Source organism: Rhinoderma darwinii, chromosome 13 (assembly GCF_050947455.1).
Source record: "Rhinoderma darwinii isolate aRhiDar2 chromosome 13, aRhiDar2.hap1, whole genome shotgun sequence".
In the NCBI taxonomy this organism is placed as follows: Eukaryota; Metazoa; Chordata; class Amphibia; order Anura; family Rhinodermatidae; genus Rhinoderma; species Rhinoderma darwinii.
Genome location: NC_134699.1, coordinates 6,402,036 through 6,429,200, shown reverse-complemented (window position 1 = coordinate 6,429,200; position 27,165 = coordinate 6,402,036). Strand labels below are relative to the sequence as shown.

At 40.3% G+C, this 27,165-nt stretch overlaps 1 protein-coding gene across 1 annotated transcript; it reads right to left on the bottom strand.

Annotated features, from left to right (window-relative positions):
• On the bottom strand, positions 1-26,014 carry MYLK2 (myosin light chain kinase 2). Its single transcript, XM_075846215.1, is given in 14 exon segments — positions 1-2,024; positions 2,643-2,775; positions 7,079-7,231; positions 15,915-16,043; positions 16,153-16,223; positions 18,310-18,451; positions 19,138-19,247; positions 19,844-19,937; positions 21,015-21,120; positions 21,787-22,061; positions 23,142-23,319; positions 23,322-23,417; positions 25,513-25,744; positions 25,973-26,014. Coding segments are annotated over 14 exon segments (1,842 nt in total). The 3' UTR covers positions 1-1,943.
• Positions 26,015-27,165: the final 1,151 nt, after the last annotated feature.

Sequence of the window (27,165 nt, the reverse complement as noted above, 5' to 3'; positions counted from 1 at the left end):
ACATTCGGCTTCTTTCACAGTAATTTGGCAACTAAATTTTCATACATCAATTAGTTCCCCTAACACTTGCAGCACACGTTCCATATTCACACGGAATAATTAAAAAAAAAAAAAAAGGGCCCGCACCTTGCCATTAGTAGAGGTCTGCCAGCCTTCGGATCTTTAATTGTTATGGGACTACAACTCCCAGCATGCAGGCTGTCAGGGCATGCTGGGAGCTGTAGTTCCAAAACCGTTTGAGGTCCGTTACCACCATGCATTGCACAATTATAATACTCCATAGAGAAACCATGTACGATGCCCGCCTCCTCAGTTAAAGAGGTATTACCAACTTATACATTCATGGCTTATCCATGGGCTATGCCATAACGGTCTGGTAGATTCGGGTTACAGTTTTTAGACCCGCGCCCATCTCCAGAACAGGTGTCACCCGATCTCCGCTTTGCCTTTGTGAGGAGGCCGCTGGATCCGGATGGCGCAAGCGAGCGTGCCTGCTTCTTTAACGCCTAAAGTAATGAATGGAGAGATCCGTGCGGCCACCTCTCCCCATTTATTCTCTGTCTCGATATGCCATAAATGCTTAAGTTGGGAATACCCCTTTAAGCACAGCACAATGTATCCGTTTTTCTAGAGTTTTCTTTAAACCAAATGCTACAAAGTGCATTCTACAGCAGCCAATCAGATTATTCTAGTGCAGTCATAAAAAATAAAAAAAATTGTTCTGATTGGCTGATTTACGCCACATTGAGTGCGCAGATAGCGGATTTTACACACAGTAATCCATATAGTAAGCGCACTTACACCCCATTCCGTAAGTGCTGGGGTCTGAATGATAACATGGCAGTGTCGGTGGGCACAGTGCCCCAGAGTAAGATCAGCAATGGGTGCAGGTTAAGCATTTGGGTGTGTTTACTTTTGCAACTACATGGGATGGGATTATTTACATTAAATATATTGGGGTGTAGATTGGGGGGAGGGAGTGGTTCATGCCATATAGTTTTAGGGGGGCATACGTGCTATAGGGGAAGCCATTGCAGCTGTTACAGTCACCCCCTCCACATATATGCCAGCATTGATAAACTAGGGAGGAGGGAGCTGCGATGATGCAGAAGGGTCCGGGTGGCCCATTTTAATTTTTGCTACGGGGCCCACTCTCCTCTAACAAACAATGGCATACATAGAGGGCCGTTATTTAATTTGCCAACAAAGAGATAACAAATAAGATCAGATATGCCTGTAATGGGATGGTGATGACGCAATATGGGCGTACTGCTGCTAATCACACCTGCCCCCTATATCTGGGCCCCCCCTAGAACATAAGCGAGCAGTTCTGTAAGTTTGCAGTGCGGAAGCTCCATTAAACACCATGCTATTTGTACAATAAGGCAATCACACTAAAAGGATCTACAGATGTAGCAGAGCCGAGTATGTCACAATCCTCATACAGTGCAGTCCCAAAGAGCCAAATGGCGAGATCAGCTCTGCTACATCTATAACTCACAATAAAAATGAATGCTATATATAAAACACTATACACCATGAGGTCATTGCATATGGCAGTGTATGACATCACTGGCAGGTACATAGTGTGGCGTTTGCACCTAGGCCAAGGAGCTTCAAAACAAGGCCAATTGTTTGCTTCACATTCATAAACTCAAGCAAAATACTATCCAGCGTCGTAGGATCAGGTCCATAGGTCTCCTAGCCAGTAAGAGGATATCCATAAGGTCCCACTGAGGTATTTTCCAGCTGCAAGAGGTGGCAGGAGGACCATAACCCTCATTAAGGGACTAACGCCTAACCCTCCCCCTCCTTCATACCGACATCTTAAATATTCAGAATAGCAAATCTAGATACTGGAGGTTCAAGAGGTGAGTGATCAGTCGCACGGTCATTATGGCTATAGAAGTATGGCTCGACTTCCTTGGTTTTCCATCAGATCCTCATTCGACCAATGAGGTCAGACATCCGGAGCTGCCGATCTTCAGAAATCTGTTTGCTGCCGTCACAGCGAATACGTTCTTCTGTTGAGAACAGAAATAACTCCATAACTAAGCAGATTTGCCATTCAGGAGTCTGAGAAAGCTAGATGACAAGCCCTGGGGGAGATGTATCTTTGCCTGCTATTACATTGCCACCCAGCTTTCCCAGAACCCTTAATTGATCTTAAAAATGGCAATTCTGCCTAGATATACAGAGATAATTGAGCAGGAATTACTCCATAACTAGGAAAATTTGCCATTCAGAAGTCTTGGAAAGTTGGAAGACATGACTTGTGGGAGCTGTAAAAGTAGACGTATTAGTTGTCTCCCAACATTCCCAGTAAAGAATTTTGTGCCTAATGCCTTCACGGAAAAGGGTGAAACAGGGGCCGGTGGTTATTTTGATTATTAGGGTTATGCCGTTTATGGAACTTTGTGGAGAGCAGATTGGCTGATGACTGATCTTAATTAAAAATTGTGAATAGGAAACCGGGAGAGAACAGGACTTGTCCAATTGAAAGCTGAGTAATATAATATTCATCTATAGCGTAGTAAAGATAAAAGTCAATGCAGCTCAACCCAAGATACTGGTGAGGTTCTGTGCCAAGAAGATGTCTTCACCAAAGTGACAAACTACGGGGGCAAAGCGTAAACACAAACCTTCCATCGTCTCCTCATCATGTATTTCCTCAGCTGCATCTGTGATTTCAAGAGACGGTTGCAGAGTTTTGCCTTACGGGCAAGATCATTGAGCCACGGATGTTTAAGACATTGAGCAGCACTCATGCGACCACTGAGAAGAAAATACAGATAATCTGAAGTGAATTAATAATAAAGAAAGGGACATACTGCCCCCTATGTACAAGAATATAACTACTATAATACTGCCCCTATATACAAGAATATAACTACTATAATACTGCCCCCTATATACAAGAATATATCTACTATAATACTGCCCCTATATACAAGAATATAACTACTATAATACTGCCCCCTATATACAAGAATATAACTACTATAATACTGCCCCTATATACAAGAATATAACTACTATAATACTGCCCCCTATATACAAGAATATAACTACTATAATACTGCCCCTATATACAAGAATATAACTACTATAATACTGCCCCTATATACAAGAATATAACTACTATAATACTGCCCCCTATATACAAGAATATAACTACTATAATACTGCCCCCTATATACAAGAATATAACTACTATAATACTGCCCCTATATACAAGAATATAACTACTATAATACTGCTCCTATATACAAGAATATAACTACTATAATACTGCTCCTATATACAAGAATATAACTACTATAATACTGCTCCTATATACAAGAATATAACTACTATAATGCTGCCCCCTATGTACAAGAATATAACTACTATAATACTGCCCCTATATACAAGAATATATCTACCATAATACTGCCCCTATATACAAGAATATAACTACTATAATACTGCCCCTATATACAAGAATATAACTACTATAATACTGCTCCTATGTACAAGAATATAACTACTATAATACTGCCCCTATATACAAGAATATAACTACTATAATACTGCCCTTATATACAAGAATATAACTACTATAATACTGCCCCTATATACAATATAACTACTATAATACTGCCCCCTATATACAAGAATATAACTACTATAATACTGCTCCTATATACAAGAATATAACTACTATAATACTGCCCCTATATACAAGAATATAACTACTATAATACTACCTCCTATATACAAGAATATAACTACTATAATACTGCCCCTATATACAAGAATATAACTACTATAATACTGCCCCCATATACAAGAATATAACTACTATAATACTGCCCCCATATACAAGAATATAACTACTATAATACTGCCCCCATATACAAGAATATAACTACTATAATACTGCTCCTATATACAAGAATATAACTACTATAATACTGCCACTATATACAAGAATATAACTACTATAATACTGTCCCTATATACAAGAATATAACTACTATAATACTGCCCCCTATATACAAGAATATAACTACTATAATACTGCTCCTATATACAAGAATATAACTACTATAATACTGCCCCTATATACAAGAATATAACTACTATAATACTGCCCCTATATACAAGAATATATCTACCATAATACTGCCCCTATATACAAGAATATAACTACTATAATACTGCCCCTATATACAAGAATATAACTACTATAATACTGCTCCTATGTACAAGAATATAACTACTATAATACTGCCCCTATATACAAGAATATAACTACTATAATACTGCCCTTATATACAAGAATATAACTACTATAATACTGCCCCTATATACAATATAACTACTATAATACTGCCCCCTATATACAAGAATATAACTACTATAATACTGCTCCTATATACAAGAATATAACTACTATAATACTGCCCCTATATACAAGAATATAACTACTATAATACTACCTCCTATATACAAGAATATAACTACTATAATACTGCCCCTATATACAAGAATATAACTACTATAATACTGCCCCCATATACAAGAATATAACTACTATAATACTGCCCCCATATACAAGAATATAACTACTATAATACTGCCCCCATATACAAGAATATAACTACTATAATACTGCTCCTATATACAAGAATATAACTACTATAATACTGCCACTATATACAAGAATATAACTACTATAATACTGTCCCTATATACAAGAATATAACTACTATAATACTGCCCCCTATATACAAGAATATAACTACTATAATACTGTCCCTATATACAAAAATATAACTACTATAATACTGCCCCTATATACAAGAATATAACTACTATAATACTGCCCCTATATACAAGAATATAACTACTATAATACTGCTCCTATATACAAGAATATAACTACTATAATACTGCCACTATATACAAGAATATAACTACTATAATACTGTCCCTATATACAAGAATATAACTACTATAATACTGCTTCTATATACAAGAATATAACTACTATAATACTGCCTCTATATACAAGAATATAACTACTATAATACTGCCACTATATACAAGAATATAACTACTATAATACTGTCCCTATATACAAGAATATAACTACTATAATACTGCTTCTATATACAAGAATATAACTACTATAATACTGCCCTCTATATACAAGAATATAACTACTATAATACTGCTTCTATATACAAGAATATAACTACTATAATACTGCCTCTATATACAAGAATATAACTACTATAATACTGCTCCTATATACAGGAATATAACTACTATAATACTGCCCCCTATATACAAGAATATAACTACTATAATACTGCCCCCTATATACAAGAATATAACTACTATAATACTGCTCCTATATACAAGAATATAACTACTATAATACTGCCTCTATATACAAGAATATATCTACTATAATACTGCCCCCTATATACAAGAATATAACTACTATAATACTGCCCCTATATACAATATAACTACTATAATACTGCCCCTATATACAAGAATATAACTACTATAATACTGCCCCTATATACAAGAATATAACTATTATAATACTGCACTTGTATACAAGAATATAACTACTATAATACTGCCCCTATATACAAGAATATAACTACTATAATACTGCCCCCTATATACAAGAATATAACCACTATAATACTGCCCCCTATATACAAGAATATAACTACTATAATACTGCCCCCTATATACAAGAATATAACTACTATAATACTGCTCCTATATACAAGAATATAACTACTATAATACTGCCTCTATATACAAGAATATAACTACTATAATACTGCTCCTATATACAGGAATATAACTACTATAATACTGCCCCCTATATACAAGAATATAACTACTATAATACTGCCCCCTATATACAAGAATATAACTACTATAATACTGCCCCTATATACAAGAATATAACTACTAGAATACTGCCCCTATGTACAAGAATATAACTACTATAATACTGCTCCTATATACAAGAATATAACTACTATAATACTGCCTCTATATACAAGAATATATCTACTATAATACTGCCCCCTATATACAAGAATATAACTACTATAATACTGCCCCCTATGTACAGTACAATAATATAACTACAATAACCAGGTTCAGACTGGCCCACCATTGGATCCCCTGGTTGGCTCTGACACAGTAATAAGACCCAATGATGAAGTAGAAGACAACCTAATTTGGGGGCGACTTTGGAGAAATCACATGCTACTAGGGTCTATTTCTCATAGGATGACCATAAATAATCAGATCTTATTGACGATCTGTACTATGTGTGTAATGGAAAACAAAGATTATGATACAATTAAAAGTGGACATGTAGATTTTCTATACTGATGGAGTTGGGTCCTCAAAATAATCTCCTCCAGTGGGCCCAAGGAACCTTATTCCGACACGGACTATAATACTGCCCCCTACCGTAATTTCACTCTTCATGTAGTAGATCCTGTGTCCTACCCAACTCTATTTGTATATCAGACGTTTTATCTTCCAGCGTGGTCACATAGTGTCAGGTATCTGAATAATGTAGCTGTCAGCACTCATCAGAGATGTTGTTATGGGATGGCTGCAGCATTTAAGAGATTGAATGCCCAGACAGTGCTGGGTCACACATCAGGAGGTCTACAATCTATTTTTATGTAAAACTATTTGGGAAACCTTTTTGATTGGAGCTGGTACCATGCCCATTGTTCTTATGGCATCCCAACTGTATCTGCAGCATTACTATGGGTGTAAGGTGATAAAAAGTCTCGACATATCATGTTAAATGCACGATGATGAAGTCACACTATCCAACTGAAAACATAATTATTAACATATATACATATCCTATACAGCATGATGTCATCATATACAGCGATGGGCGACCTCATGGGTGTTGAGGTGGTGAAACCAGGTACAACACCCATCTCCAGAAGCCTCAAGATACTGTGCGCGTTAGCCATCCTACGATAAAAGATTTTTAGTAGAGGAGTCATCTGAAGATCAGGGTTCTGACCTCTTGTCTCTCACCAATAGATTGGATATAAAGTCTTTGGCTTCTTCGGATACCAGCTCAAAAGGTTCTTCATCAAAGTCTGCGTCTCCCAGCAACACATTGTTCATCGTCTCTGTGTCACTACCACCCAGAAATGGTGACAATCCACTTACCCTGCGGAGGTACAAAAACATCACTATATACAAGAATATAACTACTATAATACTGCCCCCTATATACAAGAATATAACTACTATAATACTGCCTCCTATATACAAGAATATAACTACTATAATACTGCTCCTATATACAAGAGTATAACTACTATAATACTACTCCTATATACAAGAATATAACTACTATAATACTGCCCCCTATATACAAGAATATAACTACTATAATACTGCCCCCTATATACAAGAATATAACTACTATAATACTGCCCCTATATACAAGAATATAACTACTATAATACTGCCCCTATATACAAGAATATAACTACTATAATACTGCCCCTATATACAAGAATATAACGACTATAATATTGCCCCTATATACAAGAATATAACTACTATAATACTGCCCCTATATACAAGAATATAACTACTATAATACTGCTCCTATATACAAGAATATAACTACTATAATACTGCCCCTATATACAAGAATATAACTACTATAATACTGCTCCCAATGTACAAGAGTATAACTACTATAATACTGCCCCCTATATACAAGAATATAACTACTATAATACTGCTCCTATATACAAGAATATAACTACTATAATACTGCTCCTATATACAAGAATATAACTACTATAATACTGCTCCTTTATACAAGAATATAACTACTATAATACTGCTCCTTTATACAAGAATATAACTACTATAATACTGCCCCCTATATACAAGAATATAACTACTATAATATTGTTCCTATATACAAGAATATAACTACTATAATACTGCCCCCTATATACAAGAATATAACTACTATAATTCTGCCCCTATACACAAGAATATAACTACTATAATACTACCCCTATATACAAGAATATAACTACTATAATACTGCTCCTATATACAAGAATATAACTACTATAATACTGCCCCTATATACAAGAATATAACTACTATAATACTGCCCCTATATACAAGAATATAACTACTATAATACTGCCCCTATATACAGGAATATAACTACTATAATACTGCCCCCTATATACAAGAATATAACTACTATAATTCTGCCCCTATACACAAGAATATAACTACTATAATACTACCCCTATATACAAGAATATAACTACTATAATACTGCTCCTATATACAAGAATATAACTACTATAATACTGCCCCTATATACAAGAATATATCTACTATAATACTGCCCCTATATACAAGAATATAACTACTATAATACTGCTCCTATGTACAAGAATATAACTACTGTAATACTGCCCCTATATACAAGAATATAACTACTATAATACTGCTCCTATATACAAGAATATATCTACCATAATACTGCCCCTATATACAAGAATATAACTACTATAATACTGCTCCCTATATAGAAGAACATAACTACTATAATACTGCTCCTATATACAAGAATATAACGACTATAATACTGACTCTATATACAAGAATATAACTACTATAATACTGCCCCCTATATACAAGAATATAACTACTATAATACTGCTCCCTATATACAAGAATATAACTACTATAATACTGCTCCCTATATACAAGAATATAACTACTATAATACTGCTCCTATATACAAGAATATAACTACTATAATACTGCCCCCTATATACAAGAATATAACGACTATAATACTGACTCTATATACAAGAATATAACTACTATAATACTGCCTCCTATATACAAGAATATAACTACTATAATACTGCCCCCTATATACAAGAATATAACTACTATAATACTGCCCCTATATACAAGAATATAACTACTATAATACTGCCCCCTGTGGACAAGAATGTAACTACTATAATACTGCTCCCTATATACAAGAATATAACTACTATAATACTGCCCGTATATACAAGAATATAACTACTATAATACTGCTCCTATATACAATATAACTACTATAATACTGCCCCCTATATACAAGAATATAACTACTATAATACTGCCCCTATATACAAGAATATACCTACTATAATACTGCCCCTATATACAAGAATATAACTACTATAATACTGCCCCTATATACAAGAATATAACTACTATAATACTGCCCCCTGTGGACAAGAATGTAACTACTATAATACTGCTCCCTATATACAAGAATATAACTACTATAATACTGCCCGTATATACAAGAATATAACTACTATAATACTGCTCCTATATACAATATAACTACTATAATACTGCCCCCTATATACAAGAATATAACTACTATAATACTGCCCCTATATACAAGAATATACCTACTATAATACTGCCCCTATATACAAGAATGTAACTACTATAATACTGCCCCCTATATACAAGAATATAACTACTATAATACTGCCCCTATATACAAGAATATAACTACTATAATACTGCCTCCTATATACAAGAATATAACTACTATAATACTGCCTCCTATATACAAGAATATAACTACTATAATACTGCCCCTATATACAAGAATGTAACTACTATAATACTGCTCCTATATACAAGAATATAACTACTATAATACTGCCCCTATATACAAGAATATAACTACTATAATACTGCCTCCTATATACAAGAATGTAACTACTATAATACTGCTCCTATATACAAGAATATAACTACTATAATACTGCCCCTATATACAAGAATATAACTACTATAATACTGCGCCCTATATACAAGAATATAACTACTATAATACTGCGCCCTATATACAACAATATAACTACTATAATACTGCTCCTATATACAAGAATATAACTACTATAATACTGCTCCTACATACAAGAATATAACTACTATAATACTGCTCCTATATACAAGAATATAACTACTATAATACTGCCCCTATATACCAGAATATAACTACTATAATACTGCTCCTATATACAAGAATAGAACTACTATAATACTGTTCCTATATACAAGAATATAACTACTATAACACTGCTCCTATATACAAGAATATAACTACTATAATACTGCTCCTATATACAAGAATATAACTACTATAATACTGCCCCTATATACCAGAATATAACTACTATAATACTGCTCCTATATACAAGAATATAACTACTATAATACTGCTTCTATATACAAGAATATAACTACTAGAATACTGCCCCCTATATACAAGAATAACGAAAATGTACGCACCAAAATTTTTATTTCCTGGAGTCCGTAGGCAGCACAACACATTTGAGTTTTAGTCCTCTAGGTACAATCAAGCAGAGAAAGGTTAATTAGCAATAAGCATTAAACAATTAAGGACTTCCCCTATAAGTATGTACCGGTAATCGGGCCCCAGCGTATTTTTCCGAAGCAATAGTCAGAAGTCCTGCCAGGGGGGAAGCTTGTGCTGCCTACGGACTGCAGGAAATAAAAATGTCGGTGAGTAAATTTTCGTTTTCCTCATCGTCTTTGGCAGCACAACACATATGGGACTTGCCAAGCAATAGCTATATGGGCAGGAAAGCAGACGCCATTTCAAGCACGCTTTTGCCAAATAGAGAACCCTCTGATGCCAGTGAGTCGAGCCGGTAGTGCTTGACAAAGGTTGATGCGGATGCCCACGTAGCCGCTCTGCAGATCTGATCCAGGGGGATATGCCCCGACTGCTGCCCATGAGGTAGCTGTAGAGCGTGTGGAATGTGCCCTGATCTGCAGAGGAGATTGAAGGTCACGAAGAGCATTTCTCAATGGTTGATCTAATCCACCTGGCTATGGTGGCCTTACTCGCCCTCTGAGCTTTGTTAGGACCAGCATGCTGGAGGAATACATTTTCTGCCTTCCTAAAGGACTTTATTCTTCGGATATGGGTGAGAACGGCTCCTCTCACATCCAGCGTATGCCAACCGTCCTGATCTTCACCTTGGGGCTGAGGAAAATGGACTGGTAGTACTATTTCTTGGTTGATGTTTTTGAAAGAAGGACCTTTAGACAGAACCCAGGCATGGTACGTAGAAGACAATCCCCAGTATCTCTCAAATATGGTTCTTTGAAGGAGAGGGCCTGAAGCTCGCTTATGCGCCTGGCCGATGTGATTGCCACCAGGAAGAAAACTTTGAAGGAGAGGAATCTGATGGACGACTCTTGCATAGGCTCAAACTGAGCTTGCGTTAGAGCAAACAAAATTGCCGAAAGATTCCAGGAAGGAGAGGGTACCTGAGGGACTGGGCTAAGGTTTCAGAGAGTCTTAAAGAAGGTTTTCACCAGCTGTTGATTAGAGAAACTATTTTTCAGTTGGGCAATGATAGCCGTGAACTACATATTAGGGGTATTGAGTTTTAACCATTTATTGAAGCAATCTTGAAGATATTAAAGTGTTGTATTCAGGGAGACTGGGCTTGCCAAATTCTTGGAGCACCAAGTATTCTATAAGGCCCAAACTCCGTTGTATACCTTGACAGTTGACGGACGTCTAGCTGACAGCAGGGTATTAATGAAATCCAAAGAGGGACCCAATGCCGTCAGATTCTCCCGGTTAGCCTCAAAGCCGTGAGATATAGACTGAGGGTTCGGATGGTACACCCCTTTCTGAGACAGGAGATTCGATGTTACTGGCAGTTCCAGGAATCTGCCTTTTGTGAGAGAGACCATGCTAGAGAGAAGCGGGCCCTGTAGGGCCAAAAGGGCAGGCTCACGACGGCCTCCGCCTCGTCGTCCTGAACTTTTTTCAACACTCTGGGTATTAAGGGGAGGGAAGGAAAAACGTGAATTAACTTCTCTTTCCAGCTGACAGACAGGCCGTCCATTGCTACAGCACGGCGCGTGTGGTTCCGGGAACAGAAGCGGAAGACCTTGTTGCTCTCTTTTGATGCCATCGTACCCAAGTCTGGCATTCCCCATGTGGTAGTTAAGCTGCTGAAGACCTCAGGGTTGAGACCCCATTCCCCCGGATGGAGGGTGTTGCGGCTGAGGAAATCTGCAATGTGGTTCACCGAGCCTTTGATATGACCTGCGGAGACTCCTAAGGAATGTTGTTCTGCCCAATTCATAAGTCGTCTGCATTCGGCCGACATTGAAATACTCCTCGTTCCTCCTTGCTTGTTTATACAAAAAGCGGTCACCAGGTTGTCTGACCGGACCAGGATCTGATTTTTTTTTTTCGAGAACTCTGGAAAAAAATTAGTGATAGTCTCATTGCCCTGAGCTCCTTAATGTTGGAGGATAGCGACCCTTCCTTCTGGCTCCACCTGTTCTGAACCCCCAGATGATGTACATGAACACCCCAACTCTAGGAGGAGGCATCCGTTGTAAGGACTTTCTGCGTTTAGGGAGTGAGGGATTCTCTGGACCAGAGAGTGAATGGGACTAACCACCATCTGAGGTCTTGAAGAATAAAGTTGGAGATTTTGAAGAGAGCATCTAGGTTCCTGAAATTTTTGCCCCAGGATTTGAGGATGTCGAACTGCAACGACCTCACGTGGGCTTTGGCCCAGGGGACCGCATCTATGGATGAGGTCATTAGACCTAGGACTTTCATCGCCCCTTGGACGGATACTTTCGGATGGAGAATGAAGTGTTTTACTGAACCCTGTAACGCGGAAATTCTCTCTGGAGACAACTTGACCCATTGATTGAGAATTCACCATGAACCTTAAAAACTTCAGATTCAGTGATGGTGACAGCTGTGATTTTTTGAAGTTCACTAGGAACCCGTGATGATGATGAAGCTTCAGCGTGGTGTGGAGATGTTCTTGGAGTAGAGATCTGGATGGCGCATTTATTAGCCAGTCGTCCAAGTAAGGCACCACGCATATTCCTTTCAGTATCAAAGCCGCAGTTAAGACCACTACAATTTTCGTGAATACCGGGGTGCTGACGAGATCCCGAAGGGTAGGCAGGTGAATTGGAAGTGTTTCGTTCCCCCCTGAGTCTGAGCTGCTAGCCGAATACATTTTCTGTGAGCGGAAAGGATAGGGATATGTAAGTATGCGTCCGTAAGGTCGATCGTTGCAAGAAAATCGTTCTTCTCCAAAAGGTTCATCACCAACCGGATGGTCTCCATTTCGAAAGTTCTCCTCAACAGATATTGATTGAGGAAGGTCAAGTCTATAACCAGTCTCCAACTGATTAGGGCACTGGGAATACCCAGGAATAAAGCCCTTGCCCCCTCTAAGACTGGAACATCTTCCAAGGCTGCTTTCTGAAGAAACCCCCACAAGAGTTGACGGACTACTCCAGCGAGTACCCTCTTTTGATGGTTGTCGTTACTCACTCGTCGGATGATGTCACCTTTGAATTCTTGCCTCTACCTGTAGGATTGACTTGGCCTCATAACTAATTGGGTTTCCGATTGGTGTTTTTCTTCCGAAAGGCGGGTTTTCCCGCTTTGCTCTAAAAATGCGCTGACGATCTGGAAATCTTCTTTTAAACTTTGGGGATCGCCTTCTATGATCCCAAAAGTAGAATCGAGCATCCTTCCTTTTAGGTCCCGGAAACTCGGCACCTTTTCCCTCTCCTAGGGATTCTAAGAGATCTGCAAGTTGGGGGCCGAATAGTGATTCTGACTGGAAAGGGAGACTGCAGAAATTATTTTTGGAGAGGTTGTCCCCCGACCACAATTTAAGCCAATGAGCTCTTTTGGCTGCGTTTTAGCGGGACAGAGCCCTAGCGGCATACTTCATGCTGTCTAGCGGATAATCACACAGGAACTCTGAGGCTGCCTCCATTACTGGAAGGGATTGGAGAATTTCTGTCCTTGGGACCTTCTTTGAGACTCCTGTATAAATGGCTCAACCAAACACTGACTCCTCTAGCCACTGACACTGAAGACAAGGAGGCTTTGCACAAGCCCACTGATGATGTATAAACTTTCTTAAAGGAACAGTGTCACCAAAATATTTTTTTTAATATCAGTTTTACATGGGGGCTGCCATTTTTTTTTCCATTTCTGTATGTGTCGATTAACGGGGGGGAGGGGGGGGGTGTGTGTGTGTGTGTGTGTGTGTGTGTGTGTGTGTGTGTGTACGGCGCATGCGCCGCTCCCACACAGTCCGATTTGAAATGCGCGCCGTCCGGCGCCATTTTCCTGTGGACTGGAAGTCGCGGCCGGACAGTAAGATTACCACTTCCGGTCGCGGCTTCCGGACTTGTGCACATGGACCAGCGGCAGCGGACCGGAGGGAGCGGCGGTGACTGGAGCAGGTAAGTGATTTCTATGTATGTTCGTGTTTCAGTGTGTGTGTTTACTACTGTATGTTAACCTTCTACACTGTGTGTTAGCTCAAAAAATGGCGACACACAGTGTAGGAGGTTACACCGTTCAAACCCCTCATTTCTCCCGGCACTAGCCAGGATAAAGGAGGGGGGGATTCTGAAAGCTCACTAGAGCGAGGGATTTTTTTCCCAATTTTGCAGCATAAAGCAATGTGGTTGCTTTACCACATGCAATGCTGCAATTTTGGGAATTGCTCCATCTAGTGACCAGTGCTGGGAAATATTATAAATTAAATCCAATTTATAATATTTCCTGACTCGTGGAAAAAATAAAAAAAATTAGAACAATGTTTAATCACCCATACACTAATTGTTTAACTAAAAAAAAAACAAACATGTTTTTCTGGCAACACATTCCCTTTAAGGAGGGAATCTGCTTTGCCGATTCATCAGAAGGAAAAACTGCTTTTTTTTGCCAATTTTGCCACTGGTAAATCCACTTTCGGCACATTCTCCCAACCTTTTACAAAGGAGTCATCCAGCTTGTAAAAGTTTCTGAACTGTAAGCCCAGATCTGCTCTCCTCTCTGGTTTATCCCAATCCCGTTTCATCCATTGCGCTAGGACAGGATGGCCGGGAAATAGGAAAATAAAAAAAGTCTGTCCTTTTTATGTTTGTGTTCAACCTCTTTCCCAGTCTCCAGGGTATCGTTCACCGCCTTGAGAAGATCATGGAGCTGATCTTTGTTTAAAATATAATATTCCTCAGGGCCATCAGAATCCGGAGCATCAGAGACCACCTCTGAATCTGAACCACATGCGGAGGAGGAAACCTCTTGGTACTGCAGAGGTTGAGATGAAGACCGTCTGGCCTTTTTAGAATGGTGTGATATCACATCCAGGGGCGGCAACAGAACATGTCATCACTTCCACCCCCATCCATGCCTCCTCAACGCCGAGCATCACTTCCAGAGCAGCGGAAGAGCGCAGGGAAGTAGTCTGTCAACTGTCTAGACACTTGGTAACGGGGACATGGAGAAGGGGATTATACACTTTTGTGACGTCACCGTGTCAGGAGAACCAAGGTGCCCCGCCACCGTTTACCAAGGGAGCCGCCATCTTGGTACACCTTTGAAGCGGAGGGACAGAGACCCCTCACTGTATACAGCCCGGAATGAATCTTTTTTTCGGTAGGATAGGGAACCGTCTCCGAACTGAATCTAGAAAGAACGAAAAAATATGCTGGGGCCCAGTCACCGGTGCATAATTATAGGATAAGGGCTTAATTGTTTTATTTAATAAATATTGCTAATTAACCTGTCTCTGCTTAATTGTACCTAGGGGACTAAGACCCATTTGTGTTGTGCTGCCAAGGACGATCAGGAAATAACTACTAGAATCCTGCCCCCTATATACAAAAATATAACACATCATCCCCCCCCCCATACATGTACAGTATATAGACAATGTCACACCATATAATATTACATCATGTACGTGATAACACCAACACTCCACATGTCTGTCGGGAAAGAGACGTAATCAAAGTTGATAACTTCTGGTGACAGAAATTCAGGGGTCCCAAAAGAAACTTTCAGCTTGTTCTGTGGTTTATATCTATGGGCAATAAAGACGGGGTGAGTGTAACATCAAGCAGATGGCATTTATTACAGAGAAGACTGTATACTGATATACTGTAGAGAGCAGCCATGTGCATAGCACTCACCTCCGGGCAAGACCAAAGTCTATGATTTTCACCATATGGCTGATGGGAGACACACAGACGATGTTTTCTGGCTTAAAAATGGAAGAAAAAAAAACAAAAAACATAATGAGGCAAACGTTCGTGTATTTTTCAAACATCTTTCCACAGACCCTTAACAGTACATACATCTATATTGTTATGCACGCTTTCGCTTATTACTTTACCTCAGTGTCAGTTTTCACTGTATGCCTAGCATTCTATTCATATATAAAATAAGGAAGCATTTATCCCATTGCAACCCAACAGACCCTGAATGATCACCTCCATGCCACGCCGCATTGATAACCCCTCAGCAGTGCCACAGGCTGATCGCCTCCATGCCACGCCACATTGATGCAGTAATTCATGCAGAGTCTGAGCCTCGACAAAGTATTGGGGGCAGACTTCTCAGTAGGACGACATTTCGGTATTAAAAATAATTTTTGAAATTGGGCTTATATAATATTCTCATTTTCTGAGACACTAAATTTGGGGTTTTCAGTAACTGTTCCCATAATCATCAACAATACAAGAAACCAATGCTGGAAATAGATCCCTCTGTGTAATGAATCTATAGAATATATTAGAGACACGTTTTGAATTGAATTACTGAAATAAATTAACTTTTTGATGATCTTTTAATTCATTGAGAAGGACTGGTATATGCCTAAATTTTATTGCACTCCTTCTTGCTTACTGCTCTGTGTCAGTCTAAACTGTATTTCTTGCATTCTATTCACACTCCAAAACCTACAGCTGCAATTTGAAGGAAGGGGGGAGATCTGGATTGACTGTTTCACTGATATTTTATGCAGGTAGACCCAAACTGGCCGCTCCTTAGTCCTCATCCAATTACATATCTGTCATTAAGGGCAGCCGGGTTCATCCTCTGGGCCTGAGCCAGGACATGGGGGACAGAAAACTTCCAACACTGGTGTTAGATGTCACTGGATACATAGAGCTACTGTGTAGATTTGTGGGGGCACCGATAACAAGAATGGTCCTTGGACTACATGTGCAAAAAACAGATCTCCCCTCCCTGCAAATCCCCTCATGGTCCCTGGTTACAGGGAAAGAACTTACTGTGAGTTTTTCGCAAAGGCCACAGGTCATATCGGCTGTAACTAAACTGAAGGAGCACTCCACCTAATCCCTGGGCTTTGGATCGTGGGATTCTCATAGGTTCCTATTAATATGCCCAGAGTCCATTACCCTCAGGAAAGCTTCATCAACAGGCCGGAGGCAATATATCAATACGACTGTGACAGTGAAGAGGGAATCTGATCTGCAGGACTTCGAGGGTTATTGAAGGTTCAGATCCTAAGGGTCATTCCAAAAATGCGATATTCTGCAGCTTCTGGGACACTTTGGCCTATTAGGATTTGATTGGGAAGTGCCGTCAGGGGTACAGGGGGGGATTATCCGGATCAAATACAGTCTTTAATAAGTGTACATAAGACATCCAATCGGGAATGGTTTTGCATTGCAAGAGATGGATGTCTAATACTCTAGTCACATCCAAAGCTGCATCCAGTAGTCTGCATCATCTCACAGGATCTAAAGTGGTCCATACACTTTACATAACTATCGGCCAACAGCTATTCCTCCCGACACCATTAACATGTAATGTAACAAGCCGGAAGATGTTGGGGGAAAGTCGTGAGACCCTCATATACGTAAAACTGCCGGCCGGTCCTGCCAAAATTAGTGAATTCGGCCACCTCTCAGCGAATGCTGGTACAGTGATGTGATGCGTTGCGAGAGATGTAGTGTTTACATCAAGCATTGTACAGTAGTCTGATGTAGTAAAGAAAAACTACATCTCCCAGAATGCAATACAGCCAGAGCAATGTACATTGCAGCAGCTGAGCAGGGGAAGGAACTATAGGGGGCGCTCGGGTTGGAGCCGCATCCAGGTCCTAGAGAATGAGGAGGCCCAGAGGTTCCTCTGCCCCATATGAGACTAGTAATATTTAAGACATGTGATAGTTGGGGGGCCCAGTTACAGCTGAAGCTTCAATATACTCCACTGGGTGTGTGTCCGTCAACACAATGCTGATGGTTTCCAAGTTTCACGTAGCAGGAGTCTGTATGCAGCTTTGGCTGTGACTGGAGTATGGCATAGTATAACGGACATACCTTCAGATCCAGGTGAAGCACATACATCTGGTGCATATAAAAGATTCCTTCACAGATTTGGCGCACAAACACCATGGCGTCTACTTCCATTAGCTGGTAGCTGTCATCAATAATCCTCTCAAATAGTTCCCCTCCCCCCACGCTGCGTCACATGGGTGTAATGTCGAGTGACACCAGAGGGAAATAGAAGGAATGGAAGGAATGGAAGGAAAAAAAAAAAGAGAACAGGACAATGATGAAATGAGATCGAAGATTCTGAAGTTTGCTTTATGTTCAATCTGCTCTGGTAGAATTGATTGCTTCTGTCTGGCTGCAATGCATTATGGTACCATTTCGTATTCGTTTTAATAGTATACATAGGGTCTAAAATCATTGTCAACCATATTGCCTTTATGATATGGAGATCACTGCTTCCCCAGCTTAAGGCATCAATTAATAGGTAGAAGAGAAGTTAGCTACTTCCTGCCTCACTGATGGCTCTGACCTGCATGACACATCCTAGATGGACAAATAAATATTTTATCATTGATACCAGCTCATATTTCACACTCTACACTCAGAGATTCAACCATTATGTGGGGGCTCTCTCTCAGCCAGTAATAGATGAGGGGAAGGATCCTCTGGGTGACCAGGTGACAGAAAACAGCCCTATAAGAGCTAATATGGCGGACAATGCTGTCAGACAGCTACTTCCTATCCCAGACACTAAAAGCAGGAGAAGTCTTAAAAACTGGACAGCGTGACTGCACAGAAGGGGCCATTTTTGGCAGGAGTTGCCCTTTAATAACATTGTATGTCCAGATTGCATTATATGGTCTAATAACTTACTATTCTAAGAACAGGAAAATCTCAGTCGGAGTTTCCACAGCATCAAACATCTGGATCAGGTTGGGGTGGTGCAACTGGTTCATTACATTCACCTCATTCAGCGCCATTTCCTGCAAGGCAACTCCAAATAGGAATATAAAAAGAGAGAACGAGAGGGACAGCCTATAGGAATCAAAGACGGACGGGAATCGGAGACCACTATTGGTACGGGCCGAAAAGCACGTGCCTAACAGGAGCGACCATTGCAGCCCCTTCACTAACACTGAGGGATATGATGGCTTCCCCCTCAGCCGCCATGATGCTGACCAATGGGCAAGATCTACTAAATGTTGTAAAGCGGACATTGGCCCCGCCCCCTTTTTGAAATTGCAGGCCAATGAAATGCCATCGGGGGGTCCATGATTTGATGGGGTTGGAAGAATAACAATGACTATGGGAAGTATGACACGGATAAATGAATACGGATCTGGACAAAACTTCATATAATGTTACTTAAAGGGCCACTAACCCTAATAATCAGAGCAGTTGCGTTATAAGAACAGCGGTTGATATCGGTCACATGTAAATCTTTCTCAGCACCGGAGATAATGTGACAAAGTAGTAAAATACACTACGGTCATGGGCTGATAACAGAGAGCAATAGATTGCGTTGCAAATTAAGAGAAGACAGGCTGCAGGTTTAGTGAAGGCTGAAGCGTTCGATTACCTGATCTCGCTCACTCTGAACTTTCAACACTTTGGCCACAAGTTGGAGGCCGCTGGACTTCTCTGTGCACACGTGGACTTCTCCAAATCGACCCCTGTGCAAAAACGAAGGGTCACGTCAGTCCAGATGTTGATGCACATAAGCGTCCATGTTTCTTTAAATATCATTAATGTTTATCACCCAGCCTTGTTCCACCAAATAACAGAAGCCAGTGCAGTCCACTACTTCGCCCTCTGGTAACATTGTATTTTGCCATCTAACGGAAAGATGCGAGGCAAAGCATTATGGGACGCACCGGTATGCGACATGCCATTCTATTGCAATATAGTTGCTGTGTGGCCCGAATCTTACAAAAAAAATAAAAATTGTGGAAAAAAACTATGTAAGTGTTTTTACACCCTCAGCCAACTTTAACATGCGGATGTGAACAAGTTACCCTGACATTTTTGCTAACAAAAATGAAGGTATAAATAAGATCAGTTAATCAGGGGATCGTCTCTTCAAAGGAAAAGGATCTCCTTGTGACGAACTTGTCAGAGCAGAGGTTGTGGATATATTAGCAATTTCCCAATATCCTTAAAAGCTATGGAAACTTTTCCAAACTTTTTTTTTTTTTTTTTTTTACTAAGAATGTCTATCAGTGTTTTTGCTGCAACTTTGTAATTACTTTTTATTAAAAATTATTTTGACTTTTTGAGATCCAGCTGCTTTGTATCCTGTATACAGAGCAGCTGTATCTAATGCTGAGACCTGAATCCACCAGGTCAGCGGGACTGACGGGTTCAGTAAAAGCGGGTCCTGCTGGTCTCTGACACGCCGGATCGAGCTGTTACCAATCACATCTAAGTTTATAACAGGTGGATCCTGCGTGTCAGACACAGAGGACCCGATGCCATTGAACCCGTCAGTGCCGCTGACAGATTCAGATCTCAGCGCTAGATACACTTGCTCTGTATACAGGATACAAAGCAGCTGTATCTCAAAAAGTAACAATAATTTTGAATAAAAAGTCATTACAAAGTCTCACCAAACACCCTGATACAGTGTTTTAGTTAAAAAAAAAAAAAAAAATTTTCAAAGATGTACATCGCCTTTAAAGACACATTTTTTAACTTTGGGTGGAGTTTGAGTTTGGTTCCCCCGTGCTGTGTACCTGTGTAAACTATCTCACCCTCCAAGAATCTCATCCATGTTCAGGGCATACAAGTCAGTGACATTTCCAGATCGGAGAGTCACCGTGCGATGGGGAAACGGAGCAGGAGGCGGAGGGCAGTCATCTGTCAAAAAAATAAATTCAATTCAATTTTTTTTAAATAGATTTAAAAAATATTTACATTTTATATACCAGATAATATACTTTTATCTGTCAAATTCTTAAAAATTGTATTTAAACTATATATTTTTCTAGCTGGGTGATACCTAATAAACATAGCCACCATAACAGCTCCCATAGGAGTTGTCATAGGGACTGTAATCCACTCCTGTGTCTCTGCATCAATTAGGGAAAACTCTAGCGATGGTGGCTATATAGGTTGGCACCCAGCTTTTCCAGGAACAGAGGTAAGGAATAAAAAACATTAAACAAAAGTAACAATAGTTAAAAGAAAATGGTGTTTTTGAATTAAAGGCGTAGTCCGCCTTTTTGATAGGATTCCCTAAAGATGAGCTGATCATGGGATCTCCCCCTGCTGGGACCCCCAGCGATCAGCTGCTATCTGTGAGGAAACCAACAAGTCTTCAATTCTCCTGCAGTGCCACCACAGGGGAAATAAGGCATTACACAGTGCCCATTGAAATCAATGTAATGCACAGATGTACCGGGTCCTCCAGAGACTCTTTGTAGTCTATGTCTCTACTCTGGCTAAACAGGAGACCCCCGTCTATAACCCAGAATGGTTTAACACTAATCTCTTTAAGTCTCCACTTTAAATTCCCATCCTCACCTATTATTTGGAAAACATCTTGTCCGATGATGATCACCGGGCTCTGCAGTTCTCTCTCCAGCGCCGCAGGACTTAGTGGAACGCCAAACTTAATCCCTGGGCTCAGCATTGACAGGTCAACAGCCCCCGGTTCCAGAGGTGCCCCGTCTGTTTCGCCTGATCCGGCATTGTTCGCCGTTGCCAGTTTTAGATTGGATTTCAGTCTCGGGACATTTGCTGGATGCTTGGCATCTTTTCCAGGAGATCCTTCATTCCGGCTTCCTCTAATGTCTGATCTATCAGGAAAGATGGCAAGTGTCAGTGCAAAATCTAAATCAGCAGTCCCCCCAAACCCGTCGCCCTCTAGGTGTTGTGAAACTACAACTCCCAGCTTGCTGAGAGTGGTAGTTTCCCAACTGCTAGATAGCTACAAGTTGGAGACCACCATGATAGTTTGTTTCGAAATTATATCTGTAGCTCTAAATTTGGATGACAACCAATTTGGCTTTAACATAGGTCATTACTCCGCTTTCCAAAACTCCTGAATGGCCAAACAGTGCTGCACGATTCCCCCATACGATATTATGAATTTGCCACTTAGAAAAATTTGGGAAAACTGGGTGACAACCTCCTGAGAGCTGCAATGATAACCATATTGATTGTCACCCAGCTTTCCGGGGATTATATTTTTGGGGTATTTTTTATTTTTATTTGGAGGGCGAGGCAACATGCACACGAAAATACGCAGCAAAACCGCAAGGAGCGTTTTTTGATGCGTTTTTTTTACATTTTGCTGTGTAAATCGTGGCGTTTTCATGCTGCGGGTATTTCTGTAGAACAAGGAGAATAGAATTTGCAAGCTGAATCGCGAGATAAATGGACACGCCGCGGTTACGTAAATACGCACAGCGGGTCAATTTACATTCCGAAAAATACCTCCGTGTAGACATGAGGTTACCTGGAATCTCATTGTCTATACTGGTACTGTAGTACGCTGCAGTTTTGCCGCACGCAAATACATGCGGCAAAACTGCACGTAATACGCATCGTGTGCATTGACCCCAAGAGGTTTAATATAGATACAGTATATGAGAAGTAAACAGGGAGGGGGCCCACATACCTCCCAATATTTAAATCCACATTCGTGGTACATTTTAAGCCCCCCCCCCCCTTATCTACCCACAATACATCCAAGAAACTCCCACATTGGGGGCATTTGCATAAGCCCCACCCCTTAGACATCCGATTTGCAGGACAATTACACAAAACACAGGACAGGTTGGGTAGTTTGGACCCATGACCACTATTGTCCGGGGCCCTGACCCTTCTCAGTCTCACCCCTGTAAACAGGGGATGGGGTAATCCACAAATCTTACCTGCGCTCTTGATTGAGGGGTACATTATTTTCTTCCCTGGTCTCCCCTTCATTCTCCTTAGTACTTGAAGTGGGATCCATATAAAGTCCAGTTGAGGTCTCTGAAGGTGCAGTGACTGGACTTTGGTCGGGAACTTTGTTGTCCATCAGAAACGTTTTGCTCCTTCTTCCCTTTGACTTGACCCCGGAGTCCCTCTCTGATCCTCCGCTGCTCTGGTGGAGACCTCAGGATTATTGTATTGTCCAGAGTTGTCACACGCTGAATCCACGCTGCGGTCTCGTGAAAGAATAACGTGCTATTTGTAGGGTTGTGTATTGTAAATATTCACATGCATTTATAAAACTATAACAGCCATTCCTTCATATCATAGACAATGGAACAGCTGTCAAATGACAGTCACTCCCTCCTTCCTCTACTTTGCCCGCCACTGACTCAGCGATCCAGAAGCGATGGCATTCAATAAGAACATATTAAAGGGCAATTCTGTCAGGCTAAAATCTGGAAACCGGAAAGGCTTCATTTTATGGTGTCGGGAATTGTTGCCCCCCCCCCCCCCTGCCCACCAAAAAAAAAAAAAAAGTGAATGTGCAAAGAACCGCCCTAGCGATGAATTTTCCACTATACTGACTTCAAATCCATTATAATCCCAAATTGGGCCTGCATAAGAATCCTAAATTATAAGCGTGTTGTAATAGTATGGCTTCCCACACCGCTGTTTCTCTCTGTGATCACCTGGACACAGTTTACTCATTCGTTCTTTCCTATAAGTCATAATTGTCCAGTTCCACCATGTAGAGACTCACAATATTACGCTCCTTGTGTCAATCTCCAAGCCACTCCGGTACCTCATGCCTCTGCAGTCATGCCTCGTCTCTCTGCAGTCAGCTTGTCTACACAGTGTTTACTTAATACGCCATCTCCTTGATGGAATGCCAAAAACACAGACATAACCATATTCTTAGCCTAAGTTTAGAACATCAGGATTTTTGCCTTTACATTGGCAATGCTCCAGACATTCCTCTTTAGACTTGGCATGAATTGCATTGGTCACACATGGAGCCAAGAGATGGGACTCCCTGAACCTTCAAATATGACACCAAGAAAATGACCGGAATGTCAGAGGGGTTTCCTACTTAAGAACGGCAAAAACAACATCTCCGTTTCATCAGGGTCATTTACATCAGTCATATGTAGAAGTTATTCTGCACATAGAACCTTATGTAACAGATTAAAAGGGGACCGCCATGGGGTCTCTCTTTATCCCAGATTTGTCATTTGTAACAGTGGAGCCACAAAGAGCAAGATTGAAATAATAAGACATCCTTACCTTTCACAATTTAAATGTTAAGCGCTGCTTTAAATTGGGACCTTGGATTCATCTAATATGAGATGGTGAAAAGACATCTGCACTTAGAACCTGAATTTTTTTTATGTTCTTTATTATTTGAATGATTCTTTGTACTTAATATTTTTTTCCATTACGTTTTTTTTATTGAAAAGATATATCAACAGAAAAATAGGGCACCGTCATGGGGTGTCACCTATTCCCAGTTCTGTAATTTGTAGAAGTGAAGCCACAAAGCAGGACAAGAGGTCAACTGAAATAAGAAGTCTTCAGTTCATTATTAACATGTAGAGAGCTGCTCTAAACAGGGACCTAGGGGTTGCCTAATATGAGATGGCACCAAGTACCCCACTATTTACAAACTATAAAATTATAATCCAACCAAGGCACCATCTGCAGGTATTCTGCATCTTCGCCCTGTGTGTTTATGGCATTTTCAGACCCTCCAGATTCCTCCCACACCCCAACATTAATAGGTTAACGACTACAGGGATCCACGGTCTTAAAAAGAAAATAACAGTGCTTTCTTCCGTCTACTGGATGGGATGTAAAGAGATGTTACTTACTGCCATGGCATAACATTCTCTACAAAAGAAATTGGTACACTCGTAAAAGACTTGCTAGAAAAGGACTCTTTGTACTGTACACCTCACTCTCAACAAACTAGTTCTAACAAAACAAGGGGCCATATACTGTTCTTGCACAGGGACCCTATGCTTTACCCACGTCCGCCCTCGAATAGTAAGTGTCAGCATTTGACAATAAATACCAACAATATTCGGCTCCTGATCTTGAACATTTGAAAGCTGCATTGCTAGAAATACTACAACACCTATCATTACACATATATGCCACGGTCTTTATCTCTGTGTCTATCCCATATCTATGGCATGGATAGATATGAAATCGATGGGAGACATATCTCCAATATCTATATACATATATATTCGCTTATTGCTGAAAAACAACCATCTTCACAACAGATTTCCCCGCTGATCCATTGATCCGTTCCGCCCATGCAGTTACCTCTATTTAGGGACGTCCATGCAGGTTTTCCGGGGAAGAGGTGTAGGATGCGGCTTCCTGGTCCTCTGTGTTGTTGATCGGATCTGGAGACGACATTTCTGCGCTTGGAATACAATGCTGTGTGGGTGGGCAGAGTGTCCTTTACACTCAGTGTTGCGTTATTTCCACAGAACGCACCTGTCACACTTGGATCCGATCCAACGGATATGTCCCATTCTTCCAGCTCCGGAATCTAACGATACGCGGAGCTGGTGTTGTCCTAATACCCTGTCCTCATCCACCCTGTGGCGTCCCATGCCATGCTGTTATTCTGCCGTCCACCCACATACTGCTGGTATCAACCATTTCTCTCCTGCCAGAATGTATGCGTGAGCGGCATTCTAAGGGTTAATGAGCTGGGCCGGTACACCGAGTCCTGTCCCCCCTCCTCCTCAGGCCCGTGTCCCTGCCCAGGGATTACTGGGACAAACTTCAGCAGCTGTCTTAGGTCATTAGCATCCATCAGTCACCACCGGCGTTTCCTGGCCAGATTCGGGTTAGACTGGCAGAACCCGGTATCCTAATCTGCTCCTGACTGAAGAGCGGTCGGGGTCTGATAAACACTGCCGGATATGCTGGCGCTATATAAATACTGGGTATTATTACTATTATCGGATGACTCCCAGTAACAATGAGCCAAGTATCTAAGCCTATCTTATGTGCCGCTGTATCTAAGCCTATTATGCACGATAGGATTAGTCACACGGCTCGGCATACACTACCATGTGTGATACGGTCTGATAGACCGCTGTATCTAACCCTTTCAAGTTAAATATTGTTTGCTTAGCCACTGTATCTCAGCCTCTCATGTGATACTGTCTGCTGAGCCTGCGTATCTAATTCGATCATGTGATACTGTATGCTAAACTGGTGTATAATTAGATACACCTGCGCAAAAAAAACACAGATCGACTCGCAAAAAAACTAGTCATCCACTTCAATGGGAAACGTAAAACGTCAGGTCTTCAAATATTGCGACTACGGTTTATTGCGCAAAATTAGTAATACATTTATCATTGTAGCCGTGCTGACACGCTAAAGGAACAGGTCTTTATACTGCACAGCGATAGGTAAACCCAAAAAACAATGGCGAAACCTCTGCTTTGACAACCATTATATGGCTATGCAAAAAGGGAACATAAAGTTATTCGTCAGAAACTAAAAACACATTTATATTTTTAAACTTAAATTCATACGTAATTTAAACCGCAAGGTGAACGCAAAAAAATAAAAAACAATGGTGAAATTGCCATTTTTTTCCATTACCCCCCAAAAAAGTCACAATAAAAGTTAATCAATAAGTCACACGTACCCCAAAACAGGACCAATCAAAAACTACGTCTCGTCCCGCAAAAAACAAACCCAAAAAAATCATTGAATGAAAAAAATTACGGCTCTTGGAAAGTGACGAGGCAAAAACAAACCATTTTAGTTCAAAAGTGTTTATTGTGCAAAAGTCATAAAACAAAAAACCTCTACATATGAGGTATCGCCGTAATCGTACCGACCCAAAGAATCAAGGGCACGTGTTATTTACGCTGCACAGTGACCGGCGTCAACATAAAAACGCATAGAACAATGGCGTAATTTCAGGTGTTTTTTTCTATTACTCCG